This window comes from Onychostruthus taczanowskii, unplaced genomic scaffold (genome assembly GCF_017590055.1).
Source record: "Onychostruthus taczanowskii isolate IOZ18803 unplaced genomic scaffold, ASM1759005v1 scaffold128, whole genome shotgun sequence".
Taxonomy (NCBI): Eukaryota; Metazoa; Chordata; class Aves; order Passeriformes; family Passeridae; genus Onychostruthus; species Onychostruthus taczanowskii.
Window position 1 is genome coordinate 1,027,849 of NW_024498440.1, and position 26,948 is coordinate 1,054,796.

At 36.2% G+C, this 26,948-nt stretch overlaps 1 protein-coding gene across 5 annotated transcripts in view; it reads left to right on the forward strand.

The window, feature by feature from the left end:
* Positions 1–26,948, forward strand: part of PCDH9 (protocadherin 9) — a 671,733-nt gene that overhangs the window by 436,277 nt on the left and 208,508 nt on the right. For 4 of the 5 annotated variants that reach the window (XM_041396272.1, XM_041396273.1, XM_041396274.1 and 1 more), the window contains one exon: positions 1,530–1,731. In XM_041396272.1, the coding sequence (XP_041252206.1) occupies positions 1,530–1,731 (202 nt within the window). The remainder of the gene's footprint in view (positions 1–1,529; positions 1,732–26,948) is intronic. The other variant, XM_041396276.1, reaches the window with a different exon arrangement.

A 26,948-nucleotide genomic window follows, 5' to 3' on the forward strand; every position in this document is an offset into this window, starting at 1 on the left:
GTTTGCACCTGATGCTGTTTCAGGATGGATACAGGACACCTGATGTTAACTATTTTAAAAATGCTAACTAGTGAAAGATACCTGTTGCAATATTTTCCAAATGTTTCCTTCTCTTCTAGCTCTGTAGAAATCTTGAATAATTAGCTTAGATATACCCCATAAATTTCAGATGACTAATATTGATAAGAAATAACCATTTAACTAAACAGTTACTATGCTAAGAAAAACTTTGTGAATCTCTACTTTATCCTAAATTAATCTAGCAAACCAGACCACTGAAGCTGCCAACTTTTTTTTTTTTTTTTTTGTGGGAACATGTGCTTAACTTAATTCAATAACTCTCTTGAGGTACTCTTAAACTAGTTGCTTCCAATCCTTCAAAGATGCAGTGTTTTGATCCATGAAGACCTGTAGTATTCCTTTCATCCAACAGTCATGGTTGCTAAACAATTTGCAGTGGTGCTATCAGGTCTGAAGCTCTTGGGGAATCACTGTATCATTCTGTGGCCACAATTCAAAAGTCAGATTATTTCTCCAGATGAGAGAGGTTCAAAATCAATAATAGTTAACTAATCCAAGTGTACACTGAAGGTTTGGTTTTTTTTTTCCTTTTCAAATGGCTAAAGGTTTATTTTTTTTAAGACGTTCAGTAAAATGTGTCATTCTGCCTCTCAGTCCCTGTGTTTTTTTGTACAAACTCTGTGCTGTTTTATTTTTATTTCTCCTACCAAATTGATAATTGTTTATTCTGTCATTGCATTTTGTGATTCTTTGCTGACCACTGTGAATTCACACATATATTATCAATCCTAGTTATACCTTTTAGGTACATTTTAGGTACATGACTGCTATCAGTTAAGTATAGACAGATATTTATTCATGCTACTATACCTGAAAGATGACAACCATTTTTATGTTTTTTTTTTTGCTTGGTGGATGTCTTTTTTTTTTCCAGTTTGAATAATGATAATGTAGTTTTTAACCTCAGAAATATATACTTATTAAATTTTTCATGTCATTTGATTTTCATAACATATTTTCTAATGGTTTCTGCTTCTCAGAGAGAGGTTTTTTAATAGATTGTGTGTTGCAAATTATGAAAAATATACCTAATTTTCCACTGATCAATTTCTCAGAAGAAGTTTACTTCACAGATGAGCACATACAGACCTTTGAAATTTGGCTCTCCCATCTGCCAATTTCCCATTTAAAAGCAGCCAGGAAAAAAAACCAAAAACCAAAAAAAAAAAAAAAAAACAAAAAAAAACCAAAAAAAAAAACCCAAAAAAAAAAAAAACAAAAAAAAAAAAACCCAAACAAACAAAAAACAAACAAACAAACAAACAAACCCCAAAACCAAAAACAAAAACAAAACAAACCAACCCACAAACAAAGAGCGAGCAAACCTGATAACAGCAATTGCTTCATAAGCATTCCCAGGGATCTATTTGTATGTCAAAAGTTAAAAAAAAATCAAGAGAACTGAAAAGAAGAGCACTAATCAGTGTGTCCTGTGCTCTTCTTTGTAGTCCCAGCGCCGTGTTACATTTCACCTCCCTGATGGCTCCCAGGAAAGCTGCAGTGACAGTGGTCTGGGAGACCACGAGCCAGTGGGTGGTGGAACCCTGATCTCACACCCTCTCCCTCTGGTTCAGCCGCAGGACGAATTCTACGACCAGGCTTCACCGGACAAGAGGACTGAAGCTGATGGCAATTCTGACCCCAACTCGGGTGAGTCACCATCGTGGCCCTGCTTATTTGAGTTGCTTTGCTAACTTGGTACTTTCTTTTTCATCCCTTTGAGCTTTGCAATGGTAGAGATGTTTTTAAGCACGTGCATGAATATTTGTTCATATTAGCTCCTAAGGATTGTTTGGAAATTATGCAGTTTGCCTGAAGTGTCTTATGTTGTAATTTGACTGTGGAAAGAAAAGTATATCCAGTAGAATAAATGGCTTCATACTAATTGCACAGTAAGTAATAACAGCAGGGGAGAAGGATGTCCTACAAGGTAGTAAGTTTTTCCTGGTGTTTGCAGTGCTGTAGCTATTTGTCTTTAGACTTTGTTTTAGGAAAGTCATTCTAAATATCAATTTAAGTTCAAGGACATGGAGGTTGCACTGTCTTTTATACTAACAAGGAAGTCAGTAATCAGTGAAGCACTGAAAAATTGAAAGAACCCAAATTTCTTAACAGCCTTACAATTCCCCCTTCTAACATTAAGAATCACAGGGTTTCTTTGTTAACTTGGAATGACATGATGTATTGGAACTGTCAGATACAGATTTTCCTACCAATATTAAGGATGAACTATTTGATTTGGGAACTTCTACCTTTCTCTTCTGTCCTCCTCTATAATACATTTACTTTATTGCTGTGTTTTTGTGAGAGCACCAAAAACTGAAGCCAGATCTTAACCAATTGGGTGACTAGTATTTTGACATTGCAATGTGGAATGTGGAGTCTTAGACATACTGAAAACAAAGAGGGGGAAGTAGCACTGCTCTTAACTTTCTTGGTTTTTGTCTAGAATGTAAGACAAAGGTTAAAAATCTATCTGTGCTCTTGGAAGGTAATTAAACCTGAGTCCTCTTGCATCCTAGGAGTATAGAAATAAGAAATAGTTTCTGTGTTTGGCATTTCTCCCTTTTGTATAGATGATTAATTTGTCACTGGGCCTGTACAAACCAGGAGAGAAGGTGGCCTTGGGATCTGATGAACAATATTAAGGTCCATCTCCTCATTTGGGCAGAGCTGGATCTGAATGATGACATTTACATCATGGCAGATGACAACATGAACTGTGGAATATTGACTTTGGAAATATTTTTCTCATATGTATATAGGAAGACCAAGAGGTTGTGTTGGATGAAAGTCTACAAAGAAACAATTTAAAATGTTTTACTGAGACTTGCATTCTGGCTTCTTTTCCTCTATTTTCCTTTTACTTTTTTTTTTTTCTCCCCTGGATATGACACCTTCATTTTCTTCTCTTTACCAAAACAAAAATGTTTTTGGAACTATGATGTTAAACCCTTAATCTGTACAAATACAAAGAATGATAAAAGAATAGCAACTATGAATGGACTGACTCTGGAGCAAGAATGTATGTCTGCTTAAGCAAGCGAGGAGCTTAAGTGGAATTATCTGGTTAATTCTCTGACCACGTATGAGACTTGTGAAAGATTTCAGAACACCAGAGAGGAGTTTTTAAGGCAGCATTGAATGTTGGCACTGTCACATTGGTTTCACAGACTCTGAATTGTCCATCTCTTTAAAAGGCAGCATAAAAGTCCTTCAGGAGAGTTAGGAAAAAAGGGCTTAGTAAACTTCATAGCAAGTTATTAAAAGTGCAGTTTTGGAAATTTTGTGTTAAACACATTGTGCAAACAGTATATTAATCATGATCATCTATTCATGCCTAATATAGACACTAATAGAAGATTAGTCAGAATGAGTAAGTGTTCTTAAAAGCTATATGAAAAGTTTTAATATGTTTGTGGTTACACCTAATTTAGCCTTAGGGATGCTAAATTTGTGTCAAATTTATGAAATCTAACCATCAAGTTATACTATTAGTGAAGTATTGAAGTATAGGGTTTTGATTTGTTTTGTTTTGCTTTTTACCAGATATTGAAACAGTACACTCTGTATTGCATCAAATCTCGCAAACTAAGAAAGGAATTACATGGTCAATACTGTGACAGAAATTTTCCTGGAAAAATCCAGGCCAGGATGGGAGTAATGTTGTTCAGTAGATGGATTTAACTTCTATACTGTATTCAGTATCAAGCTATTGCCTAAGCACTGTATCAAAAGTTATTTTGCTACTGTAGGCACAAGTTTTAATGAGATCTGAAATAAGGTTTAAAGCAGTTTATGGTTACTGAAGATCCTGTGGCAATTTTCAGAAAAGAAAAATGCTGTCTGGTATTGGCCATAGTTACTTTGTGGGTATTTACATGTGTTTATGGTTAAAATATGTAGTATCATTTGAACATTGTATTCCTTGACACTCCTAAGCTGAATTTCTAGTTCTATTGCAGTGAAATGTTCCCTAGCTGTATTTAACTGTAGAGATAGTTTTGTTTCAGTGGCTGTTTAAGGGATTGCTGGTTATGAAAATACTTAGGACATGCTAAGGTGAAAGATACAACTATAAAGTAAGGAATAAAGCCCTAGTGGAGAGTTGTAGTATTACCATGCACATGTACTGCTAGCAGATTTGGATGACAGGTGTTGCATAACAATATTTCTATTCTAAATGCTTCAAATGGAGAGAAAGAACAGTTTTTGGGAATGTTTGCAAATGACCTCTACATCAAAAATGCAGATTTGTTCTACTGTATTTTTATGAAAGTTCATTCTAAGTAAAACTTTGCTTCAGATCATGAGAATGTGATGTTAATCTTGATAGTAAAGTCCTTGCCTCATGCTGAGAGCAATTTTGGTTAATGACTTCAATGCTCAGAATTGTATGGGTTATTACTGTACACTGCGAAGTTATGTGAATAAAAATACAGCCATTGTTTCTCAACATAATATTGCTATTTTAATTATATTTGAAGAGTGACCAAGGCTCAGGTCTACAAAACCTGAAATGGCGGGGGGCTGGGGGTGGGGGGGGGAATGTGGTAAAAATCTTTCTAACTTTTTACACAAAAGTATGAGAAACCTTACTGACATATTAACTTGCATTCGTTAGCTTCTACAGAGACCCAAGAAGTACAATTAAATTATTTAGTGAAATAAACACACACAGTGAGAGTACCTTCATCTAGCTAATCTGAAAACAGAAATCTCTCACACCAGGTGAAACTGAAATGAAGAGAGAAGCCAAATATTAGCATTGTCAGACTCATGCTGTCACTGTAGCTATGAGAGAAAGGCAACAAGATAGAAATAGGAAGTCTTTCATAATGAGATGCAAGTCCGAGTTTACATCACTGAAACCTGTCTTCTTTATTTAGGTCTATTACTTTGAGGGTTGCATTCATTTTGCTAAGATATATTTTACATTTCCCTATTGTAAATTGATCAGTATAATTGGTGGTCAGAGGAGTTTGTTGTTAACCTGTCAACTGCAACTCCTTATAGTTCACCTTTGTCTCATTTGCAGCTTGATACATTTGATTCCTATAAAAAGGAATATACTCCAAAGATCTATCCTCTGATACAAGTTCTTTAACTTTTAGCATACCAGATAAGAATTTAGAAAGCAGTCCAGTTTCTTCAGGATGAAAAAAAAAAAAAAAAAAAAAAAAAAAAAAAAAAAAGTAAATGTAAAATTGAATTTACTTATACTTCTTTAAGATATCTTTCATTTACCAAAATTCCTGCTTTCTAATGATTGTAAATGTGCATATTAGGAAGTGTACTTTTAACACAAACATCTTTATCATCAGTTGCCTTAAAACTGTACAGCTCTCTGATGTATTTTAATGTGAATTATTTCTTCAGGTTCTGCTCAAAAAAAAAACTGTGCTTTTCTTCTCTAACAGTTACTTGCAGACTGTTACTTTTCATTTCTATAAGTGTGGTTCTCATCAATGTAATAAAACAATCCACCTTATTAGTGAAGAATTCTTTCACTGTGGTTTAGTAAAAGTTGTCAGGGATTTAAATTTGGACTGGAATTTTTAATGTATCTAAGAGCTGCTTGCAGCTGAGCTGTGGAATAGAACTGTACGAAGTAAAAATGTGCCTCCTAGTGTAAGGAAGGGGAAAAATGCATTTTCATGAAAATGCTTGATAAATCACATTTTGATAGCTGCAAGCTGTGGATGTGATTCATTTTTCTTCAAAGAGATAAAGAGGAATAGCATATATTTAGTGGAGTGTTAGAACTGCTGTAGGGAGAAACCCTGCTGCACACTGTGGATGAATCTATGCAATAATTCCAATGGTTTAAAACCAGACAGAAATATAATATTTATATTTTCTGATACATGTTTACAAAGCTAAGTAAATGTTTGCCTAATTTCTACACCTCTTTAATAAGTAGAATCAATATAGATCAACAAAGTAATAGCTTCATAAACACATGGAGCTGTAGCAAAAATTGTAACACACCAACCAGTTTCAAGATCATGTTTTTGTTTAGCAAAATTAAATAGAACATTCTATTATGTCCTATGTTACTTCCAAAGAAATTCCATATTCTTGGAAGCAATATTATAATGCTGTCTTTTAGTAATAATGTTTGTGGATAGCTTTTATAATTCCAGTGCAATAAAAACTGTGTAGTTAAATTTGGCTGATAAATACCTGAGTTCACACTTTTTAATAAACCTAATAGTATGGCAGTTTAGTCAAGTAATGTCAGGGATGTTAAATGGTTCTCTAATTCCAGTAATAAGTAGGAATATCTCTGCGGCAGTGGCTTAATTATGATTAAAGTTCAGAGTAATGGCAAGACTGCCTTGTATTACACTTGGTCATATGATAGTGTCCCATGTGGAGAGGCTAAGCCTCTCCTGCAAAGAGCTTTGGTTTTACAGTGTCACTATCATTACACCCAGTGGGTGATGATGGTTTAACCTTGAGGGCATACCCTCTGCTTAATCCTGTCTTTCATTTTGCTGCCTCCAAAGTTTCTTCTTTGGCAATACTGGAGTAGTCCATCGCTAAACAGCCTAAGGTGTAGAAAGAAATGCCGCTGTATTAATGCCTAGATCTAGATAATTTGCTGTCCGTAGTCATTCTTGTGTTTTCCTAATATGAGATTATGAGAACTAAAATAGGAACATTTGCCTTTGAGTCATAGCCTCCATTTCATTAAACACAAGTTCATACCTCACACAGAATCTAACACTGTCACATTTAGCTACAGGCAAGCAGGAGTAAGGAAAACTGGAGTCAGGTTGGTGAATTAGTCTACAGAAGAGCTATAAAATAGTCTGAAGTCTGAATTCAATCTTAGCCCATGCACTTATGACTTTAAAAAGATAAAATCTGAAAGGCATAAGAAGATTGCTATCTCTTTACATCTCTTTGATGCCCCATTGCAGTGAGGATTTAAAAATTGTCTTGGTTCAGAAAAGCCACTGTGCTCCATCTGCTCCTATTCTACTCTCTTTTCCTCCACACACCAAAGCTAATTGGAGTGTAAATCAGGAGGCCATAACCATTGAATGAGCAGTAGGAGGGGAACTTGTCTCATTGCTTCTTCAAGAGGAACAGATAACTTTCCAAAACTTCCTAGCTGCTGCTGCCTGAGAAGAGCACTTGCAGATCCTCAGCAGTGAGATGAAAAGGCCACATGGAGCAGAGGGACTATGGCAAAGGTTAGAGGATTAAAGGAAGGGGAAGCTTGCACATGAGACGAAAGCTGTTGCCTTTGGCTGCCATCACTGATGATACCAAGGACAGTTTAAAACCTCAGATGCTTTTGCCAGGTTAAAACAAAGGACCTAAGGAATTAAGATTAATTTTTTTCCTGTAAGTATTTTCTACTCACAATGCCTTTCTTCATATAATCGCAAGTCCAGATCTACTGCAGACATTCACAGACTTCAAAGTTTCAAAGTGATGCCGTTATCCAGTCAAACCTCTACCATAGCACAATGCCTAGTGTTTCACACAACTTTCCTTAAATCAAACTGAGGTTTCAAAATATTCCAGTGATAAAATAGTCCAGTAATTTATTTCCACTGGTGTTTGCATATTTTATATGGGTGTTCATGGCAAGGTTGTGGGCAGGGAGGCAGCAGAGGGTGCCTCTTTGAGAAGACACCAGAGGCTGCTCCCCATGTCTGACAGTGCCAGTTTTCAGTGGCTCTAAAACAGATTCATTGCTCCCCAAAGCTGCACAGCAGCTGGGGAGAAGGAGTAAGAAAAATGTGAGGGAAGCAAACCTGCAGACACTAAGGTCCCTGATGAAGGAGGTAGAGAGCATGCTTCAGACACACCAAATAGATTCCCTCTCAGCTTGTGGAGAAGGTAGTGCCCGCAGCAGCCCGTGGAAGACCCCACCCTGAAACAGGCAGGTATGCCCTTCCTGAAGGAAGTTGCAGTCCATGATGGGCACATGAAGGAGCAGGAACTGTGGCCCCTGGAGAGCCCCCTGGGGAGCAGTCTTGTCTTGAAGGCTCACATGCTGTGGAAGGGACCTGTGTATTGCTGGGAAAGGACTCTGTGTTGGCCAGGGTAAGAGTATGATGAGTAAGGAGCAGCAGATACAAAGTTTTACCGACTGACTGCAACTCCTTTTCATATCCATTAACACCACTTAGTGACAGGGGCAAGGTGGGGAGGAGTCAGAAGAGGAGGGTATGAAAAAATTAATTTGAGCCTGGGAAGAAAGAAGAGTTGGTTAGTGGGAAAGTTGTTTTTAGTTTTGTTTTTCTTGATTCTCACAATCCTACTCTGATTTTTATTGATGATAAAATAAATTTATCTTCCCCAGGCTGAGTCAGTTCTGCCAGTGATGGTAACTAGTGAGTGATCTCCCTGTCCTTATCTCAACCCGTGAGCTTTTTAATCTCATTTTCTTCCTGTCTTGCTGAGAAGGGGGAGTGATAGAGAAGCTTGGTGAGCACCTGGCAGCAGCCAAGGTTAACCCACCAGAATATTAAAGCTGGTGTTGTATTCTCAGTTTGAAAGCATTTATTTTTAGTTTCTACCTCTTTTCTGTGTGACTCTACCACCCTTTGTCAATGTGAAGTCTGACTTCCAGAAGTGAAAGTATATTTTGAGGCCCAAGGGAATTTTTTGACTAGTACAGCATCCTGCACACAATACAGATCAGAAATCCTAGCCAATAACCTAAAAAAAGCATGTGTCTTCTGCTGTTATCTACAGCATATGCTGCATAATGATTTCTTGATTTAATGACCCTCAGTGACAGAGGAAATAGTACTACATTGCTTACTGACTTCAACTGAATCAGGCTTTTATTTGATAAAAAAGGGTTTTGGTGTCCGTAGTTCAGATGGAGTGCTCAAATCTTCTTGAATCTGTATCACAGGTTAATTCATAGTAGTATTTCGAATGTTGCAACATTTTTTTCTTAAGCATTTCTTTCCTCTCTGTATGTTCATACTGGTCCAATGTATGTCCAGTAATATATATATGTATATATATATAGATATATTCAGAATAAGAAAAATAAAATGTCTTCTAAATTGCAGAGTTTTAAAATCAGTTTTTCTCTTTATCAGTCATTGCTTTGATCTGAGTGGGTTTTTTTCCGGCCTCATGAGCATGATGTTTAACAATACTTTTAGCAATAGAACAGCAACAGATTTTTCTACTATTTAAAGATTTTCCATGGGAAATTAAAAGCAAAAGCACAACTGAACACATATATCTTTAATCATCATGAAATATATCTGAAAGATTTTTTTTATCATTCTAGGTGCTCTATCACCTGTGTTCAACACAATTCATCTTTTGAAAGTGTGATAGTGTGATTATAGCAGAAATATTTGTTTGATATTTTTGAGGTTGCTGTTTCTGAGATTTAGTGGAAGTTATTATTGTGACTTCAGTCACAACAATAGGAAGTTACTGTTGTGACAGCTGTGACTCCTTGTTACCTTCAAAAAACATCTAATTTCCCAATGCTACATATTCTTTTACTAATGAAGTCTTAGTAGTGCAACTCCTATTCCCAATGGCAAGTTGACAAAAAGAAAGATAATATTTGTGAGAATAAATTGTTGAATTTAGCATGGCATTGCTAGTTTTAGACTTCAAATGGTTACAAATTTTAAGTAGAATTAGAATTGTTGATGGCTGCAATGAGAGGAATAACTTAATGCAGGAAGAATAACCTCATTGCACCCACACAGACCTGGGGTGGACCACTAGAAAACAGCTTTGCAGTGAGAGAACTGGAAGTCCTTGTGGATAGCAAATTAGCCATGAGCCAGACAGACACCCTTAAAGAAAAGAAATCTGTCTCCTGAGCTGCAATAGAAAAGGTGCTGCCAGCAAGCTGATGGGAAAGTTCCTTTCTCTCTACTCAGCACTGGTGAGACACATTTGAAATGCCAAGTCCAGTGCTGGTTTTTCCAGTATGGAAGGGAAATGGAAATATGGACTAAGTCCAGAAAAGGGCCACAAAGATTATTAAGGTATTATAGCATCTGTCACATGGGGAGGTGCTGAGAAAAATGTGACTGTTCATCCTGGAGAGGGGAAAGGCTTAGGAAGGATCTAATTAATGTGTGCAAATATACCTGATGTGGTGCAGGAAGGAGAGTAGAGAGAGAGCCAGACTTTTCTCAGTAGTGTACCAAATCAAAGAAGGGACACTGGGCACAAACTGAAATACAGAGGAATTTTCTTTAAATATAGGGAAAAAAAAAAAAAGCCTTACCACATTTTCTTGCTATCAGAACAATATAACTCTACACCAAGTTTCCCATAGAGATTGTGAAATCTTCATGGACATTTTGGAAATCAAACAGGACATTTTTCCAGCTGAGTCATGATAACTCCCTGAGTTGAGCAGGAAGGTGTGGCTGAACCCTCTTCAGACTTCCCTTCCAAGCTTAACCATTCTATGATTCTGAAACCCTAGAAATTAATTAAATTTGTCTTGCATAGACTGTGGAATATAAATGGGAAGAAAAAAAAGGAAAGAAAAATCTGTATTCTCTAAGGTAAATCAAGTATAAACTTGTAAATTTATGGTAGGATATCTGGTATAGTACTATACACAGTACAGAAATCAAACACAAATAGGTAAAATCCAGGTTACTCATTTCTTCTTCAGTTTAGCTCCTGAGGTCAATATCTGAAATGGGTCAAGTAAATCTTGTAAAGAAATGCCTTTATGCCACCACAGGTTAGGAATGAAGGCTGTAGAAAGTAGTCAATTAATACCCGTGTTAGTTCCAGAAATCAATGATGAACTCAGCTTCATATTAGATACTCTGAATTTTGATGCTTGCATGCAGAAATCTAAATCTTTATCCTAAGTGTCTAAGCTCCATTTTTAATTTACTGAGCACAGAAACTTGCAATTAAATTAGGAACTTATACCATGTTTGCTAAATTTCACTCCGTTCACCATGTTTCTATTGAGTGTAATAGGACCTCAAACACAAAATTTACACAAAGACATATTGGATTCAATTTAGCTCTGCAATTTATATGCATAGGGCTCAAATAATGCCAATGTTATACACTGGCATTTGGTTGAATAGCTACTTCTTGTAAATTGCACTCCCTTCTTTCCTGTTTGACATCCACATCTGAACAGCTTGGGCACCCCAGGATATTTCTTACCTGTCATTGCTGATGGTTACACAGTAGAAGTCAGTTTTAGGGTGAGATTCATTCTAAAAGGTAGGAGTGCAGGTGCCATGTGTGTAACCTCGTGATGTACCTGTGTCTCATTCAAATGTGAGTTGGAGATAGATGTGAATCAGTCTGAGATCCTGGTGTAGTCAGTGGAAACCTTAATTATCATAATTGAGACTAGACACCCAGAGAGTTGTGTTTGATGTATGTGTAGTAGATGTGTTTAATGTGAGAGCCATAGTTTTCTGAACTATATTGACTGGATTGACATTGTGTGTCGAGGAAGCTCAGACACCTAAATTTAGCTGATTCCCACAAATCCAACGTCTTGTGTGAAATGAATCTCAGCTGTTCTTGTTGCTAAGAGAATACTTATATCTTTTGGGAGATTTATCAGTTTTTCTTATGTATCTGCACATAATATTTTTCAAAGGGGAAGGGCATTTTTAATTTTCATATCTCATTTGTACAGTACATTATGTTGTTACAGTAATTAGATAAAAATACCAATTCCATACATATACATTCCTTTTGGGTTTTTTTCGGTTTTTTTTTTTATGGTTTTTTTTTTTTTTTTTTTTTTTTGGTTTTTTTTTGGTTTTTTTTGGTATAACTGAAATGAAAACACCTTGCCTTTTAAAAGCACAATTCTAAAGAAAGATTTCTAAACTAAAGTAATTTCTGTTCTCTAATCAGTTTTCTCCAACCAATCACCACATATTGACTGGGAAGTATTATTTTGAAAATTAGCATATCTTGAAGTGCAGACGATGCATTTTGACTGTCTCTTTAATAATATCCATATGGTATGCTCATGAAATCCAGGAGTTCCTTCATTAAAGTAAATATCTTAGTAAGCTTCACTTTCTGGAAAGGAAATCTAATCTTTTGGAAGAAAAAGTGTGCTATCTTAAGAAATAACCTTATGCAAAAGTGTCTTCAGGTTTGACCTAGACTTGTCCAGAAACTAGGTGTTCGTTTTATTATGCTTATCGTATGGATTTATCTTTTCCTTTTTCTCAGAGTTTGTTTGTTTTTTAGGTTTTTTTTTCCTAAGAAGAAATCCATGCATAAGAAGGGAGGTTCTCTGAATACAATTTGAAAATTATATTATGTAGATAATGAATATTCTGTTTTCTTTCAAATATTTGCCTTTGCAAGGAATGTTTTATGGTTTCACACATACGCTTGCTCTGTTTGTCTTCAACAGGAGGGGAAGGGGGAGGAAAGATGAATTAAGTAGATGGAAAAAAATAAGAAGAAAAAATAAGAGGAAAAAAAAAAGCAATTATATTTGCATTCTAAAACCCATGAAAGTAAACCTTCTAGAAATAGGAATGAGTAGAATAATTTCTTAGTGTAATGCTTTATCCCCTTTCATACTAATCCAGGTAGATACATGTTAAGATAAGTAGGGAGAAGGAAAATAATAGTAGAATACTTACCTTTTTTCACTGTGCATTGCATGTTAAATATCTTTATACTGTGGTTGCAAGGTGAAGGCCTGTGTGCTACAGAGAATCCATCTAGACATGACAGCAACATAAGCAACTAAACTTGGGACATATTTACTTGTGACAAGGAAAGGAAAATATATAAAAAACCTTTTCCAAAACATTAAAAAACTTTGGAGTTTGTTCCCATCTTGAAACAAACAATTAGATAAAGACATAAACCACTCTTTAGCTGTTCAGGACAGTTTGAAAATTTTGCAGCTTTGGCAAAAAGCTTTTCAATATAAATCCTATGCTACATCAGCAGAAAACCCACCCCCAAAAAACAAACAAGCAAAAACCACAAACAAAACAAACAAACAAATCAACAACAACAACAAAAAACACACACAATAAATTATTTAGTTACACCTGGACACCTTTGTGATAAAGTAGAAAGACATTTTCTTGTGCATACCTGTATATATATATATATATATTATACTTTTATCTGTGTTTGTAGCTCCATGGTGAAGTATTACACAGCACAGTAGGAACAGATCTGGATGTGAAGATCCAGAACTGGTGCTGAGAACACAGAGTTTACTGTGGATAGTTCCATGGCAGTTGCTCTGGACTTTTGTGGTCCATGGGCTGAATGTCCATTCGTTACTAGATTTTTTTCATTCCATTCCAAAGGAATCCCATCCTTGTGCTCCAAAAGGTCTTCACTAGTATTTCAAGTGGAGGTGATAAGGAGATTCATGCCAGAAGTACACTCCTGCAAGTTAATTTATCTTATTATTTAGTAAGATATATTTCTATCTACATGAAACAACTCACCTATTATTTTAAACAAACCTGTATTATTGAACTGTCATCTAAGTACTTCATGCTCAAAGATTCCCAGCATATGTATGCTGATTTTTAAGTTCTTCGCTCTGAAAACCACACAAAACTGTCATTTTCAGTACAAAACTTGAAATTAAATTCTATGTGTGTACCATTTAGGGGAAGGATTCTTTTTGCTCACTCGGTGATATGCTCCACTACTCTTTGAGATTAGACCAGTGTTGCCTTCAAGATCTAAAGAAGGTGTTTAAGTTCATTGAGAAAGATTGAATAACTTAATTCTGTTACTTTATCTTTACTGTACTGAACTATTCTACTCCATATCTGGATTTGTTAAATAGTGTCATGGAGATAACTATTGAAGACATACTCATATCATGCAAAAAACATCAGTTATAAATGATTCATTCATTTTTAAAAAGTGAGAAAAAGCAAAAACCTTCTCAGCTTTATCATAATTGCATATTTTCTAATCCAAGAGGCAAATGGTGTGATATTTATCACTTTACACAGCCTTCATTTTTTCTTATGTAAAATATATATATGACTGACAAGAGAGTGTGATGGAGTAATTGACCAGTTTTGATGTTTAACTTTTATTGAATATTAATTTTTTGTTGTTAAAGAGCAATAGTCAATTACTAAATTTAAGGGAAAGCAATTTATTAGTAAAAACATGTTAAATCATTTCTATTTTAAATGTACTTAAAATATACAAGCAAATATTTCAATATTTCCGAAGGCTTACACTGTAACACAGCAAGGGCGTACAAAATTGATTTAATTTTCAGTAGAGAAGCCAACACAATTTGAGTATTTTGGGGTTTTCTTCTTTTTATAAATGTCTTGGTTTTGCAAAAATGCAACAAAAGAGGCTGGTTTTAATTGGTGGTGTTATTCCAAGGCCATTGAAACCCTGGCACTTACAGTTGCTATGAGTGTGAATGTGATCTGGCAAGCACAGCATAGTCATTAACTAATGGATTGTAGCTACACTCTTTCAATAAAAACGTGTAGGTGGTTAGTAATACTGTAGTGTTACCAGCAATTTTAAAGTCATTTGTAGGTTAGTTTGTGAAATTAAAAGTGTAATCAAAAATTTCCCTGCACTGCTGCCTTTTTCAGCTGATTTAAGTGCAGATTCCTTGGATCATTCAGAAGGGAAATTAAATGACTTAAAAATAATCATCCACACCACAATGGATTAGTTGTTTGAATTACAGTTTCACAGTTCATATATTTCTTTTCATGAGAAGTGAAAGGAATTGTGTAAGATAGTTGCTTTGTGCCATTACTCCAGGTCTTAATATTTATTTATTAATTTTTCATATCCTACACATACTTGTCCTTCATTATTACTTCATTATGAATGGAAACCATCTATTTCCAGATGTAAATAGGCACTTAGTAATATTAATCCCTCTTGCATGAGCAGCTACACTGTTTGGAGACATATTAATTATACATTTTGCAGAATACTGAGAATATCTAACATATGTTATAGAAGAATATAGGTCACTGTGACAGCTGCAATAGATAAATATATGCATATCTATGCATACAGACATGCATAGATATAACACTTTCCGCTAGGGTACTGAGATATTCAGCCAATCTAGATGTCAATGATACTGACCTTTGTCTACCCAACTTCCCTTCAGCATTTAAAGAGACAGCATGACTGATTTTAAAGACCAACATCATTAAAAAAAAAGCTGATACATCAGTGGTTATGTTCTGTTAATACCCTCTGCAGTTTTACCAGATTCTCATGGTTGCATTCTCAAGAAATTCTAGCTATGCTCACATGTTCTATTTATGTATATCTGGACTGCTGTGTTAGGCATAGGACGACTGCCCACTTAATCTTTGAGAAACCTAACTAAAATAGTCTCTTTAGGGACATGAAGATGGGGAAGCATGTACAGGGAAATTCCTCATGTGAGAAGTGGCTGAGGTCACTTGGTCTGTTCAGCCTGGAGAAGAGGAGACTGCGGGGAGACCTCACTGCAGTTACAACTTCATGAGCAGAAGCAGAGCGGCAGGTACCAATCTTGTCACTCTTTCGAGTGGTAATGGGACTCAAACTGATGACATAAAGCCAGAACAGAGACCTCAGGGAAGTGGTTACAGCACCAAGCCTTTTGGAGTTCAAAAATCATTTGGACAATGCTCTCAGGAACGTGGTGTGACTCTTGGAGTTGTCATGTACAGGGAAAAGAATTGGACTTGAATGGTCCTTGTGGGTTCCTTTCAACTCAGAATATTCTATTATATGGTTCTATGATCCTATGCTTTTTTTAACCCCAATTATATTCACACTTCAATCCGCAGCCTATGAGTTATGCCTTCCAATAAAACAAAGTACTTTGCTATTAAAACAAAAACAAAACAAACAAACAAACAAACAAAAAAAAAACAAAAAAAAACAAAAAAAACAAAAAAAAAAAAAAAAAAAAAAAACAAAAAAAAACCAACTTTCTATCCCAAATTCAAGTAAACATTTTTGAGCTACTCTGTGTAAATGGCAGATGATGTCATGACAAAAGAGGGGAATGAGACTGGTTACGCAAAAAATAGTGAAGAGTACTGGAATCCAAACAGTAAGTTGCTTTACATCTTTATTCTCTTTTGGGCTAAAGGGTGATTCACAAGAACATGCATGAATAAATTTCAAAAAATCCTTATAAGAGCCCAATAAAACTTAAAGAACCACTTAAGAACAAGCAATTTAATGCTTTGGAAGACATTTTAGTACAAAAGAGACTTATGGTCCACAGTCTTTCATTTTTGGAGGAGTACTTTCTGTGACCTTTTGTAAATGTGTATTTCTCCCTTGCTTGCTTGTTTGACAAAATATACATTCTACTCTTCTGTCTAATCTAGTTCGATTGTTGTATGTATTTATTTGTTTATTTATTAACTTTGAAAGAATAATTCCTGGTAGCACTATATGTTGATGTCTCTCCATATCTCATGCCCTTTGTTTAGAATTCCATACGTTTAAGTTGGTGACAAGATAAAATGCCTTTCTCAGTGAGTCATGTCCAGAAGTGACTGCTGATATTGCCTACTCTGTTTCACAAGTATAGGGAGAAAAAAAGAGAGAAATTAGACAAGTGTTATTGGGGTAGCAGAGAAAGGAATGGCTTGGAAGGTGTCAGGTAAACTGCCAGCTGGATAGATTATGCACGACAGCATGGGAATTGTGAATGAAAAAGTTGAGTGCTATGCAACTGACATTGTTATAGGTAATGCTTCCATGTACATTGAAACATTTTAGAACAGCTCTGTGCTGCTTAAAAGTTCGAAAGCTCTTTTATTTATGGCTCAAAAATGTCCATGAATCATTCTGTCAACTGAACAAACTTGAATGAAAGAATGCCTGTCCTCAGAAGACTGTGAAGTTCCAGAACAATCTGGAAAACAACCCAAATTGGGAAAGAGTGCTTAACTGGGGGAAAAGATGAGTACCATATTGTATAATTCAGCCTCCTTCCTTTTTGGTCTTGTCAAATGTTTGCCTATTACAAGATGCCAGCCTACTCAGTATTGCATTCTGCCACAAGATATATGGCATCTCACAAATCTGGCAGTACACTGACATCAGTCTTCTACTTTTCTATCTGGTTGCCCATTAAAATCTGTATCACTAAGCTGAGGCTATGAAATTGAAGTAGCATGTCTAGACTAGCCAATGATGTTGAACTGTTGTGGTGCCAGATGTAATACTTGAGATCACTTACAACTGATCTCTGAAAGGTATTGAGGAAGTATTTGCATATTGCATATTCTGCTAGCAACAGGGTTTTGTTGGTTTTTATTTTCTTTTTTATATCATATGCAGTATTACTTCCTCAAGTGTATAGAAGTCCTATACGTTCTGTTCAGTGCACCTAAAATCAAAATATAGGTTATGCAAATGAATCTCCTTAACATGTCAGGCATAGAATAGTGTATTTAGTCTAAGAAAAAAAGATTACAAAGCACTGTTTTGTTGTGGTTTTTTTTTTTTTTTTCAAGTAAATTTAGCAAATCTTGCACCTTAGCCAGATTAAATAATTAGATCATGTCACAGAATCACAAAGTCAATCAGGTTGGAAAAGACAGTTGGGGTTAGCAAGTCCAACCTATGACTGAGCACCACCTCATCAACAAACCATGGCACTAAGTGCCATGTCCAGTCTCTTCTTAAACACCTCCAGGGACGGTGACTCCACCACCTCCCTAGACTGCCCATTCTGGTGTCCAATCACTCTTTTTGTCAATGACTCTTTTCTTCCTAATGTCCAGCCTAAATCTCCCCTGGTGCAGCTCAAAACAGTGCTGTATCCTTCTGTCACTGGTTGCCTGGAAGAAGAGATTGACCCCCATCTGGCTACAGCCTCCAGCTGTAGAGAGTAGTAAGGTCTTTCCTGAGCCTCCACTTCTCCAGGTCAAAAGCCCCAGGTCCCTCCGTCGCTCCTCACAGACTTATTTTCTAGGCCTTTCACCAATAATAGTTTCATTTAATTTAATATTATTTAAATTATTTTACTCAAATAAAAAATTCAAATCTATTTTTCACTGGAACACATAAATGACTTTAATCAGGTATAGGGCCCACCTCATTAGCACTAGTTTTGTTTTGATGGAGTGTATTCAACAGCTTTGATCATTTGAATTAGCCTGTCATGGTCAAAAAGTGTCAATCAGTGTAGCCAAGTGTATGTCTTGATACTTCAGTAAAGTCTCAGTTCAAAATAACTGAGAAAAATGTCCAGTTAAAAAAAAAAAAAAACAACAACAAAAAAGACTTCATCAAACCAAGCCATAGCCACCTCCTCAATAAATAATTGGAAATAAACTTCTTTCTGTAGTTGAGAATCAGTTTTGCTGATAATCTGCCATGTGAAACATTTGTCAAACTGGGCCATTCATCTGTGCATCAAAATGCCAAACTGCGAGCAATTTGAAAATAGCACTTTCTACTGTAACTGTTGGTTGTACCCCATAATAGATACTGAATAATTTTAAAGGAGAAAAAAATAGTGGTTTTCATTGTTAGAGGTTTTTTTGTTTGTCTGTTTGTTTCTCCAAGGTTCCTTTTAGGCAAGACATTTGACAAAAGTTGTCCTTAATTATCATTGTAAGCATCTTTGATGATCAGAAAAAAACCAAAGAAACAACCACATTAATTAGCATGGAGGTCTGAACGTCCAGCCTTTGTGCACAGACATACGCAGATTTTCCTCCTTAGCCAACAAAAGTGGGTTTAGGAAGCACCAGAATGATTGGTTAATTTTGAAGCCCATAGTTGTTTCTAGATCTGTTTTATATAATAGGTTCTTTGATAAACTGTGCTAATCCAGTAATTTATATTCAGCCATTCAAAGTGTAATACAGAACAAGTACCTTATCTCTTGCTGTCTCTTGTTTGCAAAATCTTTTCATGTGACTGTTACAAAACTTTGCCACTTGATGTTCTTTCAACTTTTTCCAAGTAGCACTTAATTTGTAAGGGTAAAGAAGACCCACCAGTTTTATCTTCATTAGCATGTTATGTGGTAAGCAAATTTGGCATGCAATAATTTCTCTGCATGAAGATTAATTCAATCATTAGACTAACATTTGCTGCTCTACAAATACCCATTTCGACCTATTGAATTTATTATTTAATATCTGTGGGCACTGATTAGCGGTTTTGCTCATTATCACTCTGAACCTGCTAAATAAATCATGGCCTTCAATTGTTTGTGTGATTGTTCCATGAACTTGTTTTAACCTTTCTGGCTCAAGTGTTTCAACTTGATATAAAAAAGATAAATATTTCATTTTTCACATTTAATCTTGACAATTGGAACAATATATGAAAAATTCTCTTTGTCTATACAGAAAGAGTCTCTGCCCCATTACTCAGGCTGGCATTATGCAGGGAAAAAAGAGTGCACTTTTATTTTGCTTAATACTCATACTTTTCAACCTTCTTCACCTAATATTTTTTATTGCTCACCTCCTTTTTGTTCTTCATATTATATATATATATATTGGATGTGGGTTTCCAGGATTATATAGGTGAGACTTGGGTGCAGTGGCAGTGGGGGCTGCAGGGTGACCTCTGTGAGGAGCAGCTATGGCTGCCCCATGCTCCCTCCAGACCACCCACCTCAGGGCACAGCTGAGCCCTGCCACCAAGGAGGTGGCATCTTGCAGAAAATATGCTCAAGGGTAAAAAACACCACCTGCAGTAAAAAAACACTGTCTGGCAGTAAGAAGTGAGGAAAAATAGGAGAAACATTGCTGCAAACTCCCAGGTCAGTGAAGGAGGGAAACAAGATGTTCCAGGAATCAGAGCAGAGGCTGCTCTGCAGCTCTGAAGAAGGAGTCACCAGAGTAAGTATATTCACAAGTCAGGAATGAGAGAGTGAAGTTGAGCCTCAAAAAGGTGGGAGTGAGTGTAAGGTGTTACTTTTTGGTCTTTGTTTCTCACCACCCAGCTCTATTTTAATTGACAACAAATTTAACTCTCTCAAAGTGTCACCTGTTTTGCCCATGGTAGTAATTGTTAATCAGTATTCTCATCTCAGTCTCAACCTAAAAGTGTTTTTATCTTACTTTCTCTCCTGTCCTGATAAGGAGAAGCAGTAAGAGAGGTCCTGGTTGGGCATTTAGTATCCAGGCCAGTCCAAACACCACAAGTGGTAGTTTGAACCACTTGCCTAGGAAAGTAGCCTTAGACTATAGAGAAAAATATTGTTCAATAGATACTCATCTTTACCAGTGAAGACCCCAGTTAAAACATTATGGTCAGGTTTTGATCAATCCTATACCTTTTTACTTTCTAGATTTCCAGTGTCTCAGCTTATGTTTTATCTTCCTGAATCTTTAGTTTTATCTTCTCTAGTGTATTTAGGCCATGCTTGCCTATAAGAGACATTTGTCAGATACTAACTCTGTGACATTACTATGCACTTATATGTGAGGAATTTTGGCAGAAGGTGTCATAAATCTTCTTGATTGTAACTAACGAAGTTTCAAGAAACTAATGATGTTTTGAATGTATATATATTTGCATTTCAGAGGATTCTGTCATGTCACTGAGGCAACTTTTATAAGTGTAAGATTTCAGAGCAGGACTTATTCTGAAAGAGGTACTGTTCTCCCCCTGTTTTGTTCAAGCATTTGCTTCTGAACAAAATCTTCCTGTGTAGAACAGCAAGCTTTCTCCTAAAATAGCTGTACTGTTCTGTGTTTCCTGCCCAGGAAGGCAAGCTTCCTTAGTGGCAAGAGAATATTATTGTAGTCATAAAGCCAAAGATAATAAGCTATGTCTCATCTATATTATGGTCAGCGGGGAAAGGTAGCAGCAAGAAACTAGGAACTATTGCACATAGGTGGTTTTCCTCTTTTCTTCCATGAAAGAGCTGTAGAAAGTCCAAAGTCAGTTTGCTATTTCAGCTCCTTATAGGGGTTGTAAACATACCATTCAAATAAAACACTTCCATAATGCAAGGTTTTGTTTTCCATATAAGTAAAAGGGAGCCTTGGAAGAAAAACCACAAAATTTGCCAATCCACTTTCTGCAACAGAAAGTCTTACAGGTGCCAAATGGCCCGTGCTGTGCTATCACTCACCTCATTTACACTGCTTCCCAGAGCTTTTGAAGACTTTTTTATACAGTGATATAGCATAAGAATTCTTTGAAATATTAATATTAATTCCTCAAATAATGTTTTCCCTTTAGTTCTTACAAAACAGCAACTATAAATAAAATGCTTCATTACTGTCATAAGCCAGTATTAAGCCAAATGCTATCTGAAGCAGTACCCCTTTTCAAATTGAATCTAGATTTGTCTTAAACACAGTGCTGTAAGAATTTAATTTCCTTGCTTTATCATAACAAAAAAGTGTTGGATTTGTATTTCCATACTTATAGATTTTTTTTTTTTTTTTTGGAAGTGAAGCAGGAGACACTGAAGGTGCTTTTTATTATGTTCTATATCCCACCATTCCTTCTCAACTATAATACATTGCCATTCTGAATGGCTTATCCAGAAACTATGAAAATGAATTCTGAGTATTAAATAATGGATAACTAAACCTGCAAAATGCATTTTAGAAAACTCAGGCGTTAGTCTTTCAATTTGCACTACACAAATCTTTTTTAACCCAAAAATACCATTACCATTTATTTTCAGGTGAGTGTATTTTTATTGCATGCCTGTATCTGGAAAAGAATTCAGATCTCTTTTTTTTTTTTTTTTCCCTAAAATTACTGCTCTGACATACGACTGTGAACAGCTTAAAAGGAAAACCTGTAAACAGCTGTCACAGAATACGTTGATGTTTCACAGGGCTTTGCTTGCAACAATTTTTTCAAAGTACTGTAAGAGTCTCTGCTTATGTTTCCATTATAGAAAGCCTCATTCTCTGCTAAATAGTGTGTGGATCTTTTGTCCCTGATGCTTTATTATTTCATCCTTTGGATCTATTTTTCACTTGGCTGAGTAGTCAACTATTTAACATGAGTTCAGATAACCTTTGAAAAAGGCTTTTCTTGATGTTTGGTATGCAAGACCTGTTCTCAAAGTGCAAGCAACAATACTCTTGAGGCTTTTTTGTTTGCTTTATTTTGGTTTTCTTGAATTATTTTTCACCTTTATTCCTAATCTGGCCACAAGGAATAATTAGGAGTGTAAACCCACTATTGCTTACATCACTTCCACCTGCCTGTGCAATGAGAAATCCAGACATAGAATACAGCAGTGAAAAAACCCTAGCAGTGAGCAAGACATAAATGGAAAAAATTGGTCAGCATGTCAGGTTCTGTGGTGTTAAGAGAGCTTTGACTGTTTATAGTACATCCCATGGGCCAGTGTCTCAATGGTCATGCAGAGTCTCTTGTGCCTGAGTCACACATTGATCAGGAGTGCCCTTTAAGCATTCATGTAGACAATACCGAACTCCAGTTGTTTTCATTACTATCACAGTGTAGCTATACTGGATGATGCTTGCTCTTTCTTCAAAAAAATCTTCAGAGGTGGATTTACAAATGTACCAGTTACAGAAAGATTCTGCTCAGTTTTTTTAGCTTTATAGATAAATCTTGAACTTCGAAGATACCTCCCTTCCCATCAAATGAACCTGTTCTTGCTTTCAAATAATTGCTTATGATATAATGATGTAACTAAATCTAATATAATAGCTGTCATAAATGCAGATAAAATTCCAATTAGCTAGTACCATCAGGATTTGGAAAACATGTTGCCTGGTTAGCAAGGCAATTCTTATTTTGCAGGGAATGTTTCTGAAGTCTAGGACAGTTCTACCATGGCAGGCTAACTTCTGATAGAAGATTGATTCCAGATTTTGATTTTCATTTTATTCCTCCACTGGGTTGAATTCTAAACCATAGAGCAAAAATTGTATCTGACTCCCAGAAAACAGTTAAAATGGGATTATAGTTTGTCTAGACTTGATACATGACCATAAACACATATTTCCCAATTAGAATTGTGCATTATGTTGTGCTTTACATGAAGTTCAACATTCATTTCAAACAAAACATCATTAAATAAATCAAATTTACAAGTCACTGATTTGAAAATTGTGATTCTTGCATCTAAGTTTTTTAAACCATTCAGTTTATTGCTTCACCTGTTTGAAATTTAACTCCAAATGAATTGCACTGGATTTTTAGTTAGTTTAGGCAAGTAAAGCTTTTTCATGTGCTACTCCTTTACAGAATTTTCCAAGATATCATGTTGTCTTTATTGAGAACAAACACATGCTAACCACTGAAGACAAATGATAGCATCAGCTGAATTGTGGTGCAAGAAAGGAAAAATGCTTCTTTAACTGCTGAAAACTGTTATATAAAAACATAGCTCATGACACTAAGAAATAGCATGCTTGCCTTTGTGGTGAGTGCTGATGATCAAAACAAGAGTTCTGAAGACAAAAAAGTTACTATATCTGTGGCTACACTTTTTTTGACATTTCTGTTTTCATAATATTTTGAGGAAGATACAATATGTTTTATTTGGTTCTGATTTAATTTTTTCCTCCATCCGCCCTTATCCCAGCCTTGCATACGTACATATGTATGCATTCCTCAGGTCCTCTCCTTTGAGTGTAAAATAAAATAAAAAGTAATAACACTGAAAAGCCGATGGGCAAAAATTGATTCATAAATGAGAAGGTGGCATTCATCTTGGAGCTCTTATTGGAAACCTAAATCTCAGTAAATTTGTAGCCTAAGGATACAATGGGCTTAAAGGATTTCTGTCTCTGAAGAAAAATTAGAGCACCTTTGAGGTAAGGTAAATGGAAAAGGTTGTTTGGGCAAACGTGGAGCTCTACCACTATTAAATGTTAAGCACCATCAGGGGGTATCTCAGTCATTAACAAGAGTGGCATGTTGAAGATTGTTTCAAGCAGGAGAAGAGTTATGGATGGCTGTGTGGAGGTGGCACAATGCTACAGGGAAATTATGTCAAGCAAAAAGAAGACTTTTAAAAATATATTGTGGGAAAAATCCTACTGAAATAGCATCCTTTCTTTACATATTTTTTTTTTTCCCAAAATAACCCTGAGTTGTCTTTTACATGAGGCAAATCTGCAAAATTAACTTTGAAGTCCAGTGTACAACCAGTCCCCCCTGATCTTTGGCATATTTTGTCTTCACTTGCAGTGTAAACAGAAGTACCAACTTAATCAAAACACAAGCATGCTCACTTCAAATCCAAGTTTTTAGCTATCTTGACTGACTTGGAAGTGCTTTATGGACTTTGTGTGTTAGTTTTGTATATAATTAAAAGGGCTCTCAGGGCTTCTGTAGGCAGCCAGCAAGTTAAGATATCTGGTGTGAGAATAATGTGTTGCTATCTAGGGAAGGAAAGATTTAGGAGCCAAGCTAGGATCCCTGTTTTAAGCCAAGAGAGTTTGAAAAGTGAGTAGACATGAAGTGTTATATCTCTAGGCAGTAGTTACCAGATTTCTTATTACACTAGCACATCCTCCTGGCTGCTGTGCAAAATAGCCCTGAGATTAGAAACTCTGCAGGAAGCTATCTGTGTTCTCACTGTTGGAAATATGTTGTTAGGAAGACAGCAGCTACATGGAAAATGGGTATCAAGATAATCTTCAGCATCAAGAATATTTTACTTTCCCAGTTTACCTTAAGGTATTTCTTAGAGAGAATAGCAGGTAGTGTGGTCTGTGCTGTAATCCTATTTGAAAGGAAATAGTGAACAATGGCATAAGTTCACCTTCTAATGTATAATGTACAATAAATTGTACTGTGGAACAATGAATTGTACTGTGGGACAAGAAATTGTACTGTGGAAGGACCCTAATATTTTACTCATAGAGTGATCTTTAGTTTAATACAGAAATACATTTCTACATCTTCACCATTTCCTATATTATGTTATCATGTGATACCCTTGCAGCTTCTTACATTGGGTTTATGTGGAAAGGTTTGCTAGTGGGAGAATGGGTTTGCAGGGATGGGTTTTGTGAGAAGATTCCAGAGGCTGCCCCCATGTCAGGCAAAGCCAGTTTCACCTGGCTTCAAGAGAGATCTGCCACTAGCTAAATATGAGCTAATCAGCAACATTAGGAGAACCTCTATGAAGATATTGAAGAAAGGGTAAAAAATGCTGTGCAGCAGCACCTGGAGAGAGAAGTGATAACATGTGAGAGAACCACAGATCAGTGAATGAGGAGGGAGAGGAGGCACCTCAGGCACAAGATCACAGATTCCCCTTCAACCTGTGGAGGTCCATGGTGGAGCAGGCATCCACACTACAGTCCAGCCTGTGGCAGAGCAAGTGAAAGCTCTGTAAGAAGCTGCAGCCTGTGCAGAGCCATTGCTGCACTAAGTTCCAGGCAGGACCTGTGATCCTGTGGGGGACTCTTTAGTTAATTCCTGAAGGATTGCACCCCAAGGTAAGGACTTGTGATGGAGCATTTCTTGAAGAACTGCAACATGAGGGAAGGATCCATGCTAGAGAAGTTAATGAAGGACTGTATCTCATGGGAGGGAACCCACACTGGAGCAGGGGAAGAGTGTAAGCAGTTGTTCTCCTGAGTAGGAAGGAGTGGCAGAGACAATATGTGATGAACTGACTGCAGCCTCCATTCCCCATCCCCCTGCACTACTGGAGGGGAGGAGGTAGAGAAAATAGGGAGTAAAGCTGAGCCTGAAAAGTAGAGAGGGGAGGAAAGAAGGTGGTTTTGGGTTTGTTCCTACTTCTAATTACCCTACTATGTTTAAATGGCAATAAATTAAATTAATTTCCATAAATTGAGTCTGCTTTGCCTGTGATGGTAATTGGTAAGTGACCTTCCTGTCCTTCTCTTGACCCATGAGCTTTCCATTGTACATTTTTCCTCTGTTCTATTGAGGAGGGGGAGTGATAGATTGGCTTAGTGGGCATCTGATAACCAGCCAAGGTCAACCCACCACACTACTAAAATCAAAGGTTGATTATTTATAAGAGAGTTGACAGCGATGTGACCTTTTAGTTTCCTTTGAGCTGCCACTAAGAGCAGAGCAGCCCGGAGCTTATAAGGTCTTATTTATCCTGATGTTTCTGTACAGTGGGATTTTATTTTACTTGGTTTTTCTTGGCTTTGGGTTTTTTTGGAATATTCAGCAAATTTACTTTGGACCCTATTAAAAATATAGTTTCGGTCCTCTTTATAGCATTCTGGGGTATGTTTGATCATTTAAAATGATCCATGGGACAGAAGATTTCATCAGTCCACCTAACTTTTTCTCCCTTCTCCATAATTTTTAATCTAAAGCAGAATAGAAAGTTCTTCAAATCTGTTTCTTTGTCTTTGGTCCACTTGTACAAATGGCAGTTACTTTAGATCAGATTATAGACACAATTTTAGGTACAGTTTCGGAGATTACTATTTACTCTGTGAAGGCTTTCATAGGTGTGTATATATATACCAAGTATTATGTCTCATTATGCTTTTCTCCAATGATAACACCATTGACAAAAAAAGAGATATTAATAGAAACAAGATGATACTGATATGCCAGCTGAAGTATGAACTATCGTAAAGCATTGATGTAGTAGTTTCAGGTCTATCAGACACTAACAGAGAAAACATCAGGCCTGAAGGAAGTTGTGGTTAAAGGAGTTAAAGTGCTGGACTGTCACCCAGATTATCACAAATTGTCAGTTTTCGCAGATGAGGTGCAACTACACATATCTTGATACCTACTCTGCTTGAATAAACACGTTGTTATTGATAGTTGTTGTTGAGAGGTTTAGTTTATGCAATTTTGTTTGCCAACTAATGCTGTAGAAATGAATATAAATTAATGTTGAGAAATGTGAATAATTTATTTTTTTAAAAATGTCTTAATTCATTCCTACTTCATCTAACATTTTTCCGAAGAAATTCAGC